Genomic DNA, 19,423 nt, shown 5'->3' with positions numbered 1-19,423 from the left:
ATGGCCATTAAGGCCAGATTTTTCTCCAAGATGTTCAAACGTTCATAGATGACCAGCAGGGTCAAATAATAATCACAGTGGTTGTAGAGGTTGCAACAGGTCAGTATATCAGGAGTAAATGTCACTTGGCTTTTCATAGACGAGCATTTAGAGGTTGAAATTGCAGGTGCGGTAGAGAGCGAGAGTTGAAAACAGTAAAAATAAAGAAAAACCCTGGAATGAGTAGGTGTGTTCAAACTTTTGACTGGTACTGTATATCTCCATGATGACCCATAGACCATAGCCTATGATCGTGCGTGATGCGCAAAACTGGCAATGTCATTGGCGCACCGCATAATTTGCCACAGTGCGCGAGCGATGGTTGGGGTATGCTTAAATCTTTCGCCCGGTTTAAATCAAGCAATGTGACAGCACACACTTGACCGACTGACCGAAGGATGAACTGAAGTGCGCTGGTCTCTCCTTCCTTCGGTCAGTCGCTTCCACAGAAAATAGCCGTGGCAATTCTGTTATAACTCATTCCGTTTATTTTGTTGGACTCAACAAAGAATAATAGACTGTATGAATTAATTAAGGGCAATTCTTCGTTTTATGCACTAGGCTATATATTAAGATAAACGGAAAAGAAATGAACAGCAGAGATGTTGACAGTCCGGTGCCAAGACAGGCGTACCGGGGACAGAGACAGCACAAGGCGCAACAGGGTGTCAGCATGAAGAAAAAGCGAACCCCATCGAATGCGCCGCCCAAAGATGCCCCAGGCTCATCCAGGTCAACCGGGACTGTGCGGCGCATCATGGGCAAAGGGAAGGAGATGAAACTGGAGAAAGGGAAGCGCACAGGAAGGGGCGCACCATCCGTTACCGAGTGCCAAAAAAATCAAAGCACACCGAGGAAACGAATTGATGCTAGCAATGCTTCAGAGGATTTGAGCAAGGATTCAGGTTGTGTGTCAGGGAAGCTATCCTACTCGGACAGAAGTTCTGACATTTCTGACTGCGCTGAGGGATTTCTGACTGCATCGGAGGGAAACCAACTTTCTGCGGACACTCGGTCTCCAAGCTGCGAGACTGGACCAAGTGGTGGAGACGGAGAGGCAAATAGAGACAGGTCGAGTGGGAATGCTCAAATCAGTGTACGCGATATGAGTACTGGAGGCAACGCATTCATACGGATAGGCCTATCACAGGACAATTCTATCATGCATTCTGGTGGGGATGGAAACCATTCTCCTAGATGCGGAGGGTCCCTTCTTGCTTCCCTTCCCTCGCTGAATGTCAGCGGAGCATCCCTGGCTTATTCAGAACTAACCGGGGAGCTCGTGGACGAGACGCACGAGGATCTTGTCAGAGAAAACGAAGATTTGAGATCAGAAAATGAGTATTTGAAAGTAAGATGATTCATTAAATTGACATGTCATTACGCGTAAAATTTGCCTTTTTATTATTTCACACATTTCACACATTGACCAAGCCCTCTTATAATAAAGAAAATAAGTTTAATATCGACTGATTTGAATAGAGATGAATACTGAAGGATTGAAACAACAACGCAGGCACGCACATGACATCAGTTGTTGTCAAGGTTAGAGAGACAGACTTTTCTTAGCAGAGCGGATTAGATACTTTCTGTAATTGGCCATGTCAACCTTAAATACTGGCATGCGACTGCAGGAGCAGCTGCATGCACAAGGACCATCAAAAGTAATTACTCACAGTTGGCAAAATTATCATTATCTGGCTAATTAATTGGGGCCTAAAAAAAATGGGCGATGAGTTTGAAATGCCAGAGTCGATTTCTGGTCCAATTCCTCCCCTACACAGTGCACACACGCAAACACACACACATACACAAACGTCTTGTTATTCTATCCTTGTGGGGACCTAAAATTGATTTCCATTCAAAATCCTATTTTCCCTTAACCCTAACCTTAACCCTGACCCTTCCCTAACCCTAACTCTAAACCTCTAACCCCTTACCCTTACTTTAACCCTAACCCTAATCCTAATCCTAACCCTAAACCTAACCCCTAAGCTTAAAATAGCCTTTGTCCTCATGGGGATGTGGGAAATGTCCCCACGAGGGAGAATTTTCCTTATCTTACTATTCTTGTGGGGACTTTTATAGATTTTAGGTCCCCACAAGGATAGAACAACCAAAACTCACACACACACGCACAGAAAAAATAAGTATTAAACTGGTCCACCTTCAAAACTGACACTTCTTTGTGCCTAAAGTAGCATAATAGAGCCTAAAATTAGCCTGATGCTGTTGTTGTTGATGATGCTGTTGATGATGATGATTGTTGGTTGTCCTGTGCAGGATGAGATGGAGGAGCTGCGCTGTGAGATGCTGGAGATGCGGGACCTGTTCCTGGAGGATGAGGTGTATCAGCTTCAGGAGCTGCGGCTGCAGCTGGAGCAGGCCAACAAGTTGTGTCGCATCCTGCAGTACCGCCTCCGCAAGGCAGAGCGCCGCAGCCTCAGAGTGGCCCAGACTGGCCAGGTGGACGGGGAACTGGTCCGCTCCCTGGAGCATGACGTCAAGGTGAGGCGTCTGTGTGTTTGTGTGTGTTTACAGTGAGGGAAAAAAGTATTTGATCCCCTGCTGATTTTGTATGTTTGCCCACTGACAAAGACATGATCAGTCTATAATTTTAATGGTAGGTTTATTTATAAATAAATAATAAATAATTGGTCATTTAGCAGACGCTCTTATCCAGAGCGACTTACAGGAGCAATTAGGGTTAAGTGCCTTGCTCAAGGGCACATCGACAGATTTTTCACCTAGTCGGCTCGGGGATTAGAACCAGCGACCTTTCGGTTACTGGCACAACGCTCTTAACCACTAAGCTACCTGTGAGAGACAGAATAACAACAACAAAAAACAGAAAAACGCATGTTAAAAATGTTATAATTTGAATTGCATTTTGATGAGGGAAATAAGTATTTGACCCCTCTGCAAAACATGACTTAGTACTTGGTGGCAAAACCCTTGATGGCAATCACAGAGGTCAGACGTTTCTTGTAGTTGGCCACCAGGTTTGCACACATCTCAGGAGGGATTTTGTTCCACTCCTCTTTGCAGATCTTCTCCAAGTCATTAAGGTTTCGAGGCTGACGTTTGGCAACTCGAACCTTCAGCTCCCTCCACAGATTTTCTATGGGATTAAGGTCTGGAGACTGGCTAGGCCACTCCAGGACCTTAATGTGCTTCTTCTTGAGCCACTCCTTTGTTGCCTTGGCCGTGTGTTTTGGGTCATTGTCATGCTGGAATACCCATCCACGACCCATTTTCAATGCCCTGGCTGAGGGAAGGAGGTTCTCACCCAAGATTTGACTGTACATGGCCCTGTCCATCGTCCCTTTGATGCGGTGAAGTTGTCCTGTCCCCTTAGCAGAAAAACACCCCCAAAGCATAATGTTTCCACCTCCATGTTTGACGGTGGGGATGGTGTTCTTGGGGTCATAGGCAGCATTCCTCCTCCTCCAAACACAGCGAGTTGAGTTGATGGCAAAGAGCTCGATTTTGGTCTCATCTGACCACAACACTTACACCCAGTTCTCCTCTGAATCATTCAGATGTTCATTGGCAAACTTCAGACGGCCCTGTATATGTGCTTTCTTGAGCAGGGGGACCTTGCGGGCGCTGCAGGATTTCAGTCCTTCACGGCGTAGTGTGTTACCAATTGTTTTCTTGGTGACTATGGTCCCAGCTGCCTTGAGATCATTGACAAGATCCTCCCGTGTAGTTCTGGGCTGATTCCTCACCGTTCTCATGATCATTGCAACTCCACGAGGTGAGATCTTGCATGGAGCCCCAGGCAGAGGGAGATTAACAGTTATTTTGTGTTTCTTCCATTTGCGAATAATCACACCAACTTCTCACCAACCTGCTTGGCGATGGTCTTGTAGCCCATTCCAGCCTTGTGAAGGTCTACAATCTTGTCCCTGACATCCTTGGAGAGCTCTTTGGTCTTGGCCATGGTGGAGAGTTTGGAATCTGATTGATTGATTGCTTCTGTGGACAGGTGTCTTTTATACAGGTAACAAGCTGAGATTAGGAGCACTCCCTTTAAGAGTGTGCTCCTAATCTCAGCTAGTTACCTGTATAAAAGACACCTGGGAGCCAGAAATCTTTCTGATTGAGAGGGGGTCAAATACTTATTTCCCTCATTAAAATGCAAATCAATTTATAACATTTTTGACATGCGTTTTTCTGGATTTCTTTGTTGTTATTCTGTCTCTCACTGTTCAATAAACCTACCATTAAAATTATACACTGATCATTTCTTTGTCAGTGGGCAAACGTACAAAATCAGCAGGGGATCAAATACTTTTTTCCCTCACTGTATGTGTGTGGAGTGCTCACTCAAAGCAACTTTTCATTTTCAGGCATCTTTCTCCTGTAGGGATTGTACAGTAATCCCTCCTTCTCTTGATCTGATGCATAATGTTATCAACAGGGTCGAGTGAATCATTATGATTCCAGTCAATGTACCAAATCCCGTAAAAATACCTTTGAATGGCTGTACATTCCACTCTACTGTTTAACGAGTTCAGGATGTTTACGATCAACTGCACTGCTCACATCCTATGACTCAGTTTATAAGTGCACATTAAACTGTAATTACTTATATGGCTCAGCTTACTGTTACATCCTGTCAGATGTGCTTCAAGAAATTTGAAGTATGTCTGTTTCATGTATCCATGAGTGTGTGTGCTTTTGTTTGGGCATTTTTGTGGTTGCCACTTGCCGTGCGCTGCCCAATTAAAGACATTAAAGAGACATTATGACAAATACAATTATTCCGACCGATCAGCCTCAAGGGGTGAGTGGGTAGATCACTGTGGAAAATGTACTGGCATGTGGGCTGATTCCTCTGTTGGAGGTTGCAATGCTCAGTTTCTTTGCTCAGCTGTGTGTGATGATAGAATGCCCACCAGTAGCATAGCAGAGAATTTGATACTCTTGGCTTCACCCTTCCCCCTTTCCCCTCTTCACATTCTAACGCAGAGATGTTCTGTCTTTTTTATTACTGCCAAAATATGTTAAAATACAGTCTCTGCTGTGTTAGATACAGTATAGTTTCTCTTGGAGAGTAAATAGCACAATATAATATTCTGCTGAACACCACCTTACAATCACATGCACAATCTGACCTGCCTTAGGTTGCTCCTCGAGGGATGTTTCATTCACTTTATTACATCAATGCATAAAACACAGGGCTGTTGTTTTGAAGGCTGATATCTGGAAAAGTATCTTGTAATTTTCTATGACAAAGGCACAAAATGAATGTAATCTATAACGACCTCTAATTCCCTCCAACAAAGACAGTTGTCTGTTAGTGTTTTATAGCATCTAAAGTTTGTTGTGGTGGACTACTTTTCACAGGTAGCAAAGAGTGTATCCCTCCGCCTGCACAATGAGTTGGAGTCGGTGCAACAGAAGAACTCCTGGCTGGAGTGGGAGAATGAGGCACTTCGGGAGAGGCAACAGGAGCTCGAGGTGGCAAAGCAAGTTCTACAGGCCGAAATGAAGAAAGCCAGAGAGGTACTGCTTTTACACACCACCATCAACTACTACTATCCACCACCAACTGTATTAGTTTAATCCACTGCCCTCAGTGTAATCCTTTTAGCCATTAGCCCTCCACTAACCCACAATACTCTGGTCCAGCCCACATGAAGAATTACTACAATTTACTATAGTAAATTAAACGGTAGTATACTGTAAAATACAACATTACACACTGTAGTATCCTTCGATCGTGTAGTGCTTACTATAGAATTTTGTAGTATACTGTAGAATACTATAGTAAAAACTACAGTAGTATCCACAAAAAAACACTGAAGTAAATAATACAGTAATGTCTGCAAAAACACTACAGTAAATACTGCAGTATACTACAGTCAGTAAAAACACTACAGTAAATACTACAGTATACTACAGTCCGCAAAAACACTACAGTAAATACTACAGTATACTACAATATGCTAAAACATGCATTCATTACTATAGTGTGTGCTACAGTTTTCTTTTACTACAGTATTTATACTATAGTTACCTGTAAATGCTACAGTATACTACAGTAAATACTACATTATTCACTACAGTGAATACTACAGTAAAGTCCGCAAAAACACTACAGTGAATACTATAATATTTAAACCATAGCATACTACAGAATTTTTTCATGTGGAAGAGTCCTATTCTTTCATATAGTGCTCTATACGCTTCAGTTAGCCCATCTCAACCAGTTACTCCCCATGCATCCTGCTGTCACTCTTAAGTGAGGTGACACATGATCCTGACTGGATCCTAGGACTTTGCTGGGCCTAAGGCTCAGGGCATGGCTAGCAGCTGACGGTGGGCAGTGAGTGAGGTAGAGTGGTACGGCATGTAGGAGGCTGACATTCTTCTCGCCAGGGACTACAGAGAGAGAGAGAAAGAGGGACCAAAATAGGTACATCGTTTTCTCTCTCTCTCCCCTCTCTCTCCTCTGGTTCTATTAAGTATGGGTAAATCTGAGTCAGGAGGATGTATTACGGCATCAAAAAGGCTGTGTCTTAGGTACTGGCATACTGCCATACTATCACTGAATTCCATGTCATCAACTGGTGGCCATGGAGTCACCCATGCAGGTCTTTCTTAATGACAGTGCAGTGCAGTCCAGCTACACGTGTTTTAGTTTAATCCAGGATTCGGTGCTTTGTCGTCAGCCCAGCCTAGTCTGCTCATCTGAGACAGCTGCTACTCCCTTTGATCCTGACTAGGAAATCCACTTAGATGACCTAATCTGGGCAGACTATTACCAGGGAACCTAGTCAACATCAGTGTAAAGGAAGATGAACATTTTAACGACCACCACCGTTATTGCAACTTGCCTGTCTTGGTTGCTGCCTTGCTTTGAGACTGAGACCTTAAGGGTGGTGATAGTAATATTATATTGGTTGTCACAGTGCCTTTTATTGTTGTTTTTTTAACACCAGAATCATCCACTGTTCACTGCCTCTGGGTCTATTTATTACAGACCTAGTTTTGATGGGGCTATTCCCACTGCAACGGCTCAGTAAAATATAAGAATATAGTAAGAATATTTTTAGTACTTTTAACCCCAGTGATCCCTGCTTGAGACATGAGAAAGCCCCAGACAGAGACTGACACGGTGACACCAGCCTACATTCCTCTCATACTCTGCAGTGCAAACATACACAACTCATACAGGAAGTTGATGTTGGGACTTTATAAGACATAGAACAACTGTGTGTTTGTAATGGAACAAATGTATTTGTGTACACATGTACTTTGACTCTCTTAGTTTGTTTTGCTTGGACAGTAAATGCTGTGTGAAAACATTGATATCCTGTATGAATCTCTACGAATATTCTGAGATACAGACAGGAGTGACAGACAGGAAGGAGACAGGAGAGGAAAGCTGAAAGAAAGATGGTTTATTAGGATGACATCTATATCCTCTCCTCCTCTGTCATGTTTTCATAGGGTGGCAACTATCACGTTAATGATACTGTTGAATCATCAGAATTCTTTGACATTTGTTTTACTTTACTTCTCAGAGTTCTCTGAAGAGGAAAAATGTCAGATCACCAACCAGCAAGACTGAGAAGAAGCTGTCCCCCCAGGTAAAGATCTAATATTATATTTTCATATGAGTGACTTCATTAGAGTACATTTTAAGTCATTTTTAATCACATTGTTGTGCCATTTGACTCCTCAGGATGACAGTGCTGATATCAAGTGCCAGCTCCACTTCGCCAAGGAGGAATCAGCTCTCATGTGCAAGAAGCTGACCAAGATGGTGTCGGAAAGTGAGAGCATGCGTGAAGAGCTGGCAAAGTACCGCTCGGCATATGAAGACGTAGATGCTGCTGCCCACTCCTCTGAGGGTGGTACTGCCAAGTCCCCCCACACCAGGGAGGCAGAGGTCAAGGTTCACCTGCGGCTGGTGGAGGAGGAAGCGACGCTGCTGAGCCGTCGTATTGTAGAGCTGGAGGTGGAGAACCGTGGCCTCCGGGCGGAAATGAGCGACATGAGGGAGAGCGGAAGAGGAGGAGGAGGAGAGGAGGAAGAGGAGCAGCCACAGAAGGGGGCCAGGGAACATGGGGATTTACCACCACTTTATGTGAGGGATGTAGAGGATGGTGAACAGAGCTTGAGGATGGAGTATATGCAGTTTGAGCAGGAGAAGAGGGAAGAGCAGAGAAGGAGTGTGATTGAGTGTTCACTGGAGGAGGTGATGGAAATACAGCGTAGAGACCAACCTCAGACAGAGAGGCTGAGTCCCCTCAGTCAGATCCCTCGAGAGGGGTCTGTAGGTGGGGAATGGGAGCCGCTGGACAACCAGCAGAGTTATACACGCAGAGGCAGTGTTGCCCATGCCTTGAATGTGAAAGACCATGAGGCCCTCCTTGCCTTGCGAGATCATGCCTGCCTTGTGACCTCAGCTATCCAGCTTTTTGCCTCACCGGCCAAGAATGGCCACCCCTCCCCTCCCTTATCTCCCCACATCCCCCGGGCAAAGTCTTACCCTCAGGGTAAAGCCCAGCCTCTGGCTCTGGACCCACTCATGCAAGGCCACCTGTATGAGGCTCTGGAGCTTCTGCAGGCCATGCTGTTGGCCTTAATGGGGAGGGTGGAGACATTGGTGACACAAGGAGGAGAGTTGAGGGTTGAAGGAAATTGGGATCCCACCGACATCCCATCCCTGGCTGATCAGGACACACAGAACAACACAGAGGTCTCAGCCAAGAAGGAAACGGATGAAGGCCTGCGCACAGTAGTGGTGAAGGAGAGCGTAAAACGAGCAACACAGTCAGACCACCTCGACAGCTGTAGGGACCCCATGATGCAGCTCACCTTGAAGGTGCTCTGGGTCCTCCACCAGCGCGGTGTGAGGAAGAGATCTGGCCTGGAGGGCAAGGAGGTATGAGGGAAAGGGAATGTAGGGGAACATGAATTGCAACATACTGTAACAGAAATGTTCATAAATCACTTTCTTTCAGTAGGTAACCATGAAAGACAAGATTGAAAGTATGTTGTCCTTTTTTTTTTTTTTTAAGAGCAGAGATCTTACGACTATGTCTATGCTACACGTGCTGCTGCAGTATTTGGGCACAGAGCTGCAGGACTCAGAGGACAGCATGGCAGGACAGGATGCCAAGGCCACATGGGCATCAGACTGGAACGGCTTAATTTCCAGGGTGAGCTAATGCCCCTGTCCCGCTGTGGGCTCAGCCTATGAAGTCACTGTCCAATTACATAAGTTGATACTTAAGAGCATCATCCCTTACAATGAGAGATACATCACTGTTATGTTCTATGGCAAGTGGATCAGACATATATCCTGATTCTGAGAAATCATCACAAACTGTAATACCTCACTCTTTATTTTAATAACTCAGATGGAGTGCAGCACTGGTAAGACTGAGGCGCAGGGGTATCCAGACCAGCCAGGCCACCCTAGAGGCACACAGAGTGAGATAACTGAGGTAGGAAGTATTTTATTTTCTCTCTTTCCCCTCTTTTCTGTTTCCTCCAGCCACCAGGCGCCCATGTTTATCTGTCCTGTGTTGTGATGTGTTTGGAGCATGTGATTGGATGTGTTTCAGCAGTAAGCCCAGCTGATGTATTCTATTTGGCAGGGCTTCCTCCTAGCCTGCCTGCACACAGTACAGACATCATGAGATCAACCGTTCCACAGTATTTAGGCTAAACTCTTGTTGGGGCTACTGCCAAAAGCAGGACTAGCATGTGCGTCCACTGCATTACAACACTCAGACAGACCCAGAGAGGGAATATGTGAGAGGGAGAAAGTGAGCAATGAAGAGAAAAAGAGAAAAAGAAAGAGCCAGAGAGAGAGAAAGGGGAGAGAGAGAGGGAGAGAAAGTTGGAAGAAAGTGTTGGTTTGTGTGGGTAGAAAAGAAAACACACTGAACTCATGACTCACTGGCTTGTGGTCTATGTGTCATTGTCCAAAAACAATGAGTAGGCTACATTTCAAGTGTAAAACATTAACTTTGTTTATAGTCCATCTACATCTATTCATCACATCCTGTTGTTTCAAAACAGGGAAGTGGTTTTCCTCCACATGTTGAACGATAACTTAAAACAGGTTTGTGGTTGCCATGATTACATTTTAATGTATAGAATATTATTTTCCAGGCAAACACAATAGCAATTTAAATCAAAAATACCAATTGCAAATATTTCAGCTGTTGCCAGGAGACAGACAGAAATACGAGACGACTAGCTAGCTACTAGCCCGTGGTGTTGCTAGGCCCAGTGTGCCTTTGAATTGGGAAGAGCAGATTTATTTCTTTACATGGCTGTTTTCCCTGGGTTTCTGTGCTCTTTCCACCATAATATGAAAATACTTATTTCCCCACAGACAAGAAATAAGACCAGACCAGACCGCTCTACATTATGGTCCAAGAAGAAGAACTGGTGTTACCTCAGCCAAGAGGCTGCCCAGCTGGACCGAGAGGACCCCTTTAAGACCTGGGACCACCCCATCATGCCCCCTAGCTTCCCTAATCTGGACTTGGACCAGTTGTCCCTGGACAGTAGCCGCACTGCCCCAGAGAAGACTGTCCTCCGCATCTACTACAGTCCCCCGTCTGCACGGAGAGTCCATCTGGCTCATCTGAGGCACATTACCAACACTGATAGAAATTCTACTACCAGTGTAATCTCTGCCAGGCTTAGTACGTCCCAAAGCTCTCTCACTCCCTTATGTCTGAGGCTCTCCGCTAACTTGAGCGACGACATGAAGGAGATGACAGCTAGCTTACGACAGGCAGTTCACTCCAGTTCGCCGGAGAGGAGGAAGGGGAGGATGATCGTGAGTGGGGGGTGGACGGTGGACGTGGCCACCTCAGGGACTCAGACCCAGATGCACCCACAGATGGTGAGTGTGGGTCTACAGACGGATGGGCCCTACAGTGTAAGTGCAGTGAGAGGCAACCCTTTACACCTCTCTGCCCGCACTCAACAGATCTCTTCTTCCCTTGAGAGGCTCCCAGGGAGGACCGAGAGGCCCAAGTCAGGCTCCACCTCCCCAAAAATGTACCGCAGACACTCTGCCTCTGCTTCATCTTCATCTTCCATCTCCCCAACTGGTTTCACCACCTCCAACTCCTCCACCACCCCTGGCAGGGAGGGTGTTTTGTGGAGCCTGTCCCATCGGGGTCCTGCTGGGCCGACCTGGGCCCGCCCCATCAATCCCAGAGCTGGTCCAAGGCTTATTCACCATAGCACAATAAACAGTGAATTGAGCAGAGGGAACAACACTAAACCCACCAGAAAACCTGGTGGTGCCGACCGGTACGGCCTAGTCACAGAGTTCCTGCGCAAAATTAGTGGTCGAGCAGACAAGCCAGCACCAGCGACAGCACCAGGCGGGGGGCAGAAGGGGAAAAGCAGTCCAACTAAAAAAAAAACAGAGCGAGTGCCCTCTTGCCCCCCTGCTGCACCAGTACACAGGAATGACAGTGTTACCAGGATTGTGAACCAGAGGTTCATGAAGCAGAGAGAGGAAGCGTGCCGGGGCCAGAAGGAGGATAACTGCCCCAGTCAGGCCAACAGTCAGAACCAGGCTCTCAGAAGAGACCTAAGCCTGGAAAGTAACGTGACACTGGAGGTGAGTACTGTAGGCCTACCCAACACAGGATCCACACACTGAACACATACTGCACCTCACTTATATTCAACTTACTGGCTAGTGGCTCATGTCTGTCCACACATACTAGTTAGCTTGCTTGGTTTTGAGAAAGGGTCCCCAAACTAAACACATACTGTACTCACTGTACTGAGCCTCACACTCATATTCAACTTACTGGCTAATGTATGTTATTCCTCTGTCCCCGCCCCCCCCCCCCCTCTCCCTATCTCCCTCCATCTCTCTCTCAGGATGGGAACTATGACTGTAGCAGTTCCAAGTCCTTGTCCTTCTGCTTCGCCCGATCATCTCGCTCCTCCACCCAACGAAACGCCTTGACCCCGACCAAGCTACAGCGACACAGATACTCCTCCGCTGTAAACGGTGGTGGGTCAGGAGAGCCCAACTCCAACTGTGAGTAAGGGGGTGGAGCAGTAACATACAGTGAGGGAAAAAAGTATTTGATCCCATGCTGATTTTGTACGTTTGCCCACTGACAAAGAAATGATCAGTCTATAATTTTAATGGTAGGTTTATTTGAACAGTGTGAGACAGAATAACAAAAAAATCCAGAAGAACGCATGTCAAAAATTTTATAAATTTATTTGCATTTTAATAAGGGAAATAAGTATTTGACCCCCTCTCAATCAGAAAGATTTCTGGCTCCCAAGTGTCTTTTATACAGGTAACGAGCTGAGATTAGGAGCACACTATTAAAGGGAATGCTCCTAATCTCAGTTTGTTACCTGTATAAAAGACATCTGTACACAGAAGCAATCAATCAATCAGATTCCAAACTCTCCACCATGGCCAAGACCAAAGAGCTCTCCAAGGATGTCAGTGACAAGATTGTAGACCTACACAAGGCTGGAATGGGCTACAAGACCATCGCCAAGCAGCTTGGTGAGAAGGTGACAACAGTTGGTGCGATTATTCGCAAATGGAAGAAACACAAAAGAACTGTCAATCTCCCTCGGCCTGGGGCTCCATGCAAGATCTCACCTCGTGGAGTTGCAATAATCATGAGAACGGTGAGGAATCAGCCCAGAACTACACGGGAGGATCTTGTCAATGATCTCAAGGCAGCTGGGACCATAGTCACCAAGAAAACAATTGGTAACACACTACGCCGTGAAGGACTGAAATCCTGCAGCGCCCGCAAGGTCCCCCTGCTCAAGAAAGCACATATTCAGGGCCGTCTGAAGTTTGCCAATGAACATCTGAATGATTCAGAGGAGAACTGGGTGAAAGTGTTGTGGTCAGATGAGACCAAAATCGAGCTCTTTGCCATCAACTCAACTCGCCGTGTTTGGAGGAGGAGGAATGTTGCCTATGACCCCAAGAACACCATCCCAACCGTAAAACATGGAGGTGGAAACATTATGCTTTGGGGGTGTTTTTCTGCTAAGGGGACAGGACAACTTCACCGCATCAAAGGGACGATGGACGGGGCCATGTACCGTCATATCTTGGGTGAGAACCTCCTTCCCTCAGCCAGGGCATTGAAAATGGATCGTGGATGGGTATTCCAGCATGACAATGACCCAAAACACACGGCCAAGGCAACAAAGGAGTGGCTTAAGAAGAAGCACATTAAGGTCCTGGAGTGGCCTAGCCAGTCTCCAGACCTTATTCCCATAGAAAATCTGTGGAGGGAGCTGAAGGTTCGAGTTGCCAAACGTCAGCCTCGAAACCTTAATGACTTGGAGAAGATCTGCAAAGAGGAGTGGAACAAAATCTCTCCTGAGATGTGTGCAAACCTGGTGGCCAACTACAAGAAACGTCTGACATCTGTGATTGCCAACAAGGGTTTTGCCATCAAGTACTAAGTCATGTTTTGCAGAGGGGTCAAATACTTATTTCCCTCATTAAAATGCAAATCAATTTATAACATTTTTGACATGCGTTTTTCTGGATTTTGTTGTTGTTATTCTGTCTCTCACTGTTCAAATAAACCTACAATTAAAATTATAGACTGATCATGTCTTTGTCAGTGGGCAAACGTACAAAATCAGCAGGGGATCAAATACTTTTTCCCTCACTGTATTGACACCACTGGACAGCTGATAAAGATTACAAGGGACATAGAGAATCCAAGGCCTATGTTCTGGAATTCTGCTTTCAGTAATTAGGATGAATGAATAGAGGGAAGTACTTTAGAACCCATTATGATAGGGGGTACAGTTATTTCAGATACATATGCCTATTATCTGCCTTTTTGGATACACCAAGGCACTTACAATTGTCAGTACTCATTGATTTTGTATTATCTTATAGAACTAAATAATATTTTGTACGTCTGTAAGAATATTGTCGGAATGAATAAACTACTATACTATGCAATTCTGTACCTTAATTAATGTTGTCCATACTTGTACTGTACATATACAACACCTGTCAAATGTTTGGACACACCTACTCATTCCAGGGTTTTTCTTTATTTGTACTATTTTCTACATTGTAGAATAATAGTGAAGACATAAAAAAACTATGAAATAACGTATACAGAAGATAGCCCTATTTGGTAAAAGACCAAGTCCATATTATGGCAAGAACAGCTCAAATAATCAAAGAGAAATGACAGTCCATCATTACTTTAAGACATGAAGGTCAGTCAATCCGGAAAATGTCAAGAACTTTTAAAGTTTCTTCAAGTGCAGTCGCAAAAAACCATCAAGCGTTATGATGAAACTGGCTCTCATGAGGACCACCACAGGAAAAGAAGACCCAAAGTTACCTCTGCTGCAGAGGATAAGTTCATTAGAGTTACCAGCCTCAGAAATTGCAGCCCAAATAAATGCTTCACAGACTTCAAGTAACAGACACATCTCAACATCAACTGTTCAGAAGAGACTGCGTGAATCAGGCCTTCATGGTCAAATTGCTGCAAAGAAACCACTACTAAAGGACACCAATAAGAAGAAGAGACTTGCTTGGGCCAAGAAAGACAAGCAATGGACATAAGCCCGGTGGAAATCTGTCCTTTGGTCTGGAGTCCAAATGGAAGATTTTTGGTTCCAACCGCTGTGTCTTTGTAAGACACAGTGTAGGTGAACGGATGATCTCTGCATGTGTAGTTCCCACCGTGAAGCATGGAGGAAGAGGTGTGATGGTGTGGGGGTGCTTTGCTGGTGACACTGTCTGGGATTTATTTAGAATTCAAGGCACACTTAACCAGCATGGCTACCACAGCATTCTGCAGCGATACGCCAACCCATCTGGTTTGGGCTTAGTGGGACAATCATTTGTTTTTCAACAGGACAATGACCCAACACACCTCCAGGCTGTGTAAGGGCTATTTGACCAAGAAGGAGAGTGATGGAGTGCTGCATTAGATGACCTGGCCTCCACAATCCCCCGACCTCAACCCAATTGAGATGGTTTGGGATGAGTTGGACCGCAGAGTGAAGGAAAAGCAGCCAACAAGTGCTCAGCATATGTGCAAACTCCTTCAAGACTGTTGGAAAAGCATTCCAGGTGAAGCTGGTTGAGAGAATGCCAAGAGTGTGCAAAGCTGTCATCAAGGCAAAGGGTGGCTATTTGAAGAATCTCAGATATATAATATATTTTGATTTGTTTAACACTTTTTTGGTTACTACATGATTCCATATGTGTTATTTCATAGTGTTGATGTCTTCACTATTATTCTACAATGTAGAAAATAGTAAAAATAAAGAAAAACCCTGGAATGAGTAGGTGTCCAAACTTTTGACTGGTACTGTATGTACTGTAGCCATGTGGCTGTCTGTTAGTACTCTGGGTTGGTTGAGCTCATCTGACCAGTGTCACAAAGTCATAACCTGCTGGTCCTGCGTCTGATCAGTGGCCTGAGCAGGTTATAAGAGCAAAGTTGACAGCTCACTTTGAGACCTGCAGGGGTGAGGAGGATAGGGTATATGGCCAGCTGTTCATTGTATTTCACATGCACACAAACAAAGGAGAAACCACACTAAGCAGTTCATGAGATCAGATGTCCTGTCACTGTGTAGTCAGGGAACCCTTACTGTTCCTCTCTCCCTCTCTTCAATCCTCTCTGACTTTCACTCCTCCTGATGTCAACAACGGTTTTCCCAGATCTGCCAAGGGACTGCTTATCCAATTGCATAGTGCAGTAAACAAGAGCGTCATCATAGAAAGATCAACCCCCCCAGTTACTCAAGACCATGAGGTGCCACTCCAAGGTGTGGCTAGCAGCTGGCTTTTTTTCAGGGGCAGTGTCACTCAACCACACCATAGTGTTACATTTCTGCTTACTATTAACTTTTCCCCATTCTCAAAAGCTCAAAAAGCATTTTATCTTCCATGAGTAGTGGAACCTATGACAGTATTGGCAAAACGAGAAGATAGCAAATCAACAACAATACTTAAATTGTCCACTGGGGGAGCAATCTATGCATTTTTCCTGTTGGTTCTACCCTCGCACTCTTCTTCATCTTTCCTTTTGGAGATACTGTTGGCCTTGCAGTGGGTAGAGGAAGTCAAGCCAGACAGAGTAGTTATTTGCTCTGATTCATGTGCAGTGTTAATGAGTCTGCAGTCCTTTAGCTTGCGTAGCAGACAAGACCTGCTTTATGACATACTACAAACCCATGGCAGGATTAGACAGTTGGGTATACAGCAGTGGAGGCTGCTGAGGGGAGGACAGCTCATAATAATGGCTGGAACGGAGCAAATGGAATGGCATCAAACACATGGAAACCATGTATTTGATACCATTCCACTGATTCCACTCAAGCCATTAGCACAAGCCTGTCCTCCCCAATTAAGGTACCACCAACCTGCTGTGGTATACAGACAAGATTTACTTGGGTCCCAGCCCATGTGGGGGTGGAGGGGAATGAGGCAGCTGATGTACTGACTAAACAAGCACTTTGTAGTGGGGATGTTGATGTTGTAGTTTCAATGCGCAAGGCAGAGGCAAAAAGTCTGATATGGACAGTGATGGTGCAGAGATGGCAGGAGCAGTGGAACAGAGACACTAAGGGCAGGAATCTATTCCAAGTACAGAGGAAGGTCGGGGAGGGGAGAACGGCAGGAAGAGACAGAAGAGAGGCCACCTTTACAAGACTAAGGATGGGACACAGTCGGTTGAATAAGACTTTAAATGTGATAGGAAAGCATCCAACAGGAAGTGTGATTATTGCCAGTGTGGGAATTTATTATTCTCATAATTGATGGGATGACTAGCTTGGAAGGAATGTATTAATGATTAAGGCATGGAGGGTCTGGACTGTGCTGATGTGGGTTGTGTCACCTGGCAAGCTGTGATTGATGTGAAGAGCTGTTTTAGGGGGTAAGATAAGATAATAATGTGTGTCTCCAAATACTAGACTATACTGGTCCTTTGTGATCTGTGAACCATCCTTGGACGTAGGAATGGTGTCTAGGGGAGCTGGCTCTTCTCACCATGACAGGTTGTTATGATAAGAACTTATGCCTGGCAACAGGGGTGCGCCAACGGATTGGCTGAGTAAGTCTAAACCACGCTCAGTCTCTACTCTGATTGGCCAGCAGAGAGCGGGAACTGAGAACTGTCAAGAGTATTTGAAGAACAATCTGAAACAATGGATTAGTTCTCTGAATGCCCTGCGAGGTATTTCAGGGAGCCCATATATACGAACATCATATTTACCATTGAAGGTTTTGCATTAATTAAAATACTAGTCTATTTAGAAGACGTGTATTGACCTCTTTTGTTCCTAATACCAGATTTGAATTGATGCAACTTAACACCAGGAAGACAGTGGAGCATGTACTGATACTTTGTGGGCAGTATGAGAGGGAAAGAGAAAGGCTGAGATCCAATATGAGGGAGAAGGGGATACCAGAAATGAGTTTAAATAGTATACTAAGTAGAACGTCATTAGACTTACTGTCTAAAATATTGCATTATCTTTTTTAGAAACGTGTCTGGCAGGTTGGATTTAGTTTCTCCCGGTCGCTGCCCCACACTCCAGTAAGTAGGTGGCGGTAATGCACCATAACGTTGGATGCCAACTGCCGATAAACCCCCTCCGAAGAAGTATTTCCTTTCACTTGGACAAGAAAACATCGAACAAATACATACAGTGTAGTAGATGAAAGTATATATTTGCAGATTTCAATACATGTATCAGCTTCATGAAAGGCAATAACATTCTACGCGTGAAATGGATTCTGCTTACAGTCGGTTCGATTCATATGACTTCGAGGTGGATCCGAATTTCCAGAGTGGTTTGAAGAGTCTTCAGGCTTCCAGCGAGGAAACTGTTTTGGGGATTAAATTATTATTTTACAATCGGTACGTGCTGATGTCTATTTTACCAAGCATATACATGATCACTAAATGGGGAATAAATAGTACTTTATTTGTTTATTATTAAATAGTGGGCTCAACAACAAAAATGTAAACAATTGAGATAGTGGGGCACCCACACTGCCACTCAGCCAGGTATGTACAGAACTGACTGATTAGGCGCCGCCAAACGTCACATCGATAGCTAATATGCCGGGCAAATGTAAATTCAATCCAGCCTGCAGAATATTGATGTTTATTAATGGTTTTGCCAGACCCAACCAGGGATGTAGTAGAGGGTAAACGCCGTGGTGAGTCAGGCTGCAATGAAGGAGGCAAAGGAGATACACAGCGAGAGGAAGCATTGAAGCAAGTAGGGAGAAAGGTTAGTAGTACAGTGGTTCTCAAATTTGGGGTCCAGGACCCATGTGTGTCCCCTAAAATGTAAATAGTGTCCCCAGAGAGAATCTTAAATCTTATCAAACACATTAATAACTTGTTTCTCTTCAAATGGGTATAGAATACAACATTTTAGATTCAACTAAGGGCCTTGTGTGTTGGGACAGCCTGTGGGAGCTCAACTTTAGTGAAACATAAAGACAATTTAAACACAAAGAGAATCTAATATTATGTACAAAAATATAAACGCAACAATTTTCAAAGATTTTACTGAGTTACAGTTCATATAAGGAAATCAGTCAACATCATCAGTACTGACTTACCACTCATGTATGTAGTAAATAAGTAGTGAAACGTATTATTAAGTAGAACTTGTAAGGTAGTGATGAATAGTAAGTTCGTGTTTTTTTTTAGGTTGTGGCGATATACTGCCATCTGGTGGCGACTAGAAACAATTGCATATAGGAACTATTACAAATTGATGGTCCTTGAAAATAAATATTAGCGCTTGAAAAGTACTTGAAAGTCATTGAATTTGGCTTGCCACTGTCTGTACGAACCCTGTAGTGGGATGATATATTTAATTAGAACAAATTTACTTTTTATTTTCAAGAGGATCATTTGTTTACAAGTCTCCCAATAGTAGGTCCTTAGTTTTTGGGTTGACAAGTACAACAGCTGTACTCTCCTCTGTAAGCCATTTTTTCCCCCCGAAAACCAAAGGGTATTGAAATGACCATGGCTATACATCTTACAGATTGTGACTATTTGTTTGTTTTTCACATTCTTCATTGTATTTATCCTTGCCAGGTTTGTCGAGCCCATTGACTTGGATGGGTATAAACAATGGCGTGTAAGTTCTACTGCCCTGTCCTCGACATCCTCCACGGGTGACAACGTTGAACAGTTGGAGAAGTTCAACCACTTGACTATTGCAGATTCAAATTCTGGTGTTTGTGAAAGTACCACTGGTGGGACGTCAGCGAACACAGATGCACCCCTATCATTTGAGGAAGTGATCCGGCTAGTCCAAGCAGGAGAGGAGGTCCCAGGCCTGTCAAAGCTGGACATAA

General features: G+C 44.6%; 1 protein-coding gene across 1 annotated transcript; it reads left to right on the top strand.

The window, feature by feature from the left end:
• Positions 1–385: 385 nt before the first annotated feature.
• On the top strand, positions 386–19,300 carry LOC121537211 (protein SOGA1-like). The gene is made up of 10 exons (XM_045207036.1): positions 386–1,390; positions 2,323–2,547; positions 5,395–5,553; positions 7,578–7,643; positions 7,739–8,944; positions 9,081–9,221; positions 9,423–9,509; positions 10,409–11,659; positions 11,929–12,091; positions 19,161–19,300. Exons 1-10 carry the CDS (start codon positions 629–631, stop codon positions 19,205–19,207), a joined length of 4,107 nt encoding a protein of 1,368 aa, XP_045062971.1. The 5' UTR covers positions 386–628; the 3' UTR covers positions 19,208–19,300.
• Positions 19,301–19,423: the final 123 nt, after the last annotated feature.

The sequence above is a fragment of the Coregonus clupeaformis genome, chromosome 24, assembly GCF_020615455.1.
Source record: "Coregonus clupeaformis isolate EN_2021a chromosome 24, ASM2061545v1, whole genome shotgun sequence".
Taxonomy (NCBI): Eukaryota; Metazoa; Chordata; class Actinopteri; order Salmoniformes; family Salmonidae; genus Coregonus; species Coregonus clupeaformis.
Note: the sequence above shows the minus strand (reverse complement) of the source record. Positions and strands in the feature narration are given on the sequence as shown.

What these genes read in the sequence shown, in the direction of transcription:
- LOC121537211 (XM_045207036.1), top strand. Translation starts at nt 629, where the DNA reads ATGAACAGCAGAGATGTTGACAGTCCGGTGCCAAGACAGGCGTACCGG. An exon ending in CAGAAAATGAGTATTTGAAA is followed by an intron (nt 1,391 to 2,322) that starts GTAAGATGATTC and finishes TGTCCTGTGCAG; the next exon opens with GATGAGATGGAGGAGCTGCG. An exon ending in AGAAGAAGCTGTCCCCCCAG is followed by an intron (nt 7,644 to 7,738) that starts GTAAAGATCTAA and finishes TTGACTCCTCAG; the next exon opens with GATGACAGTGCTGATATCAA.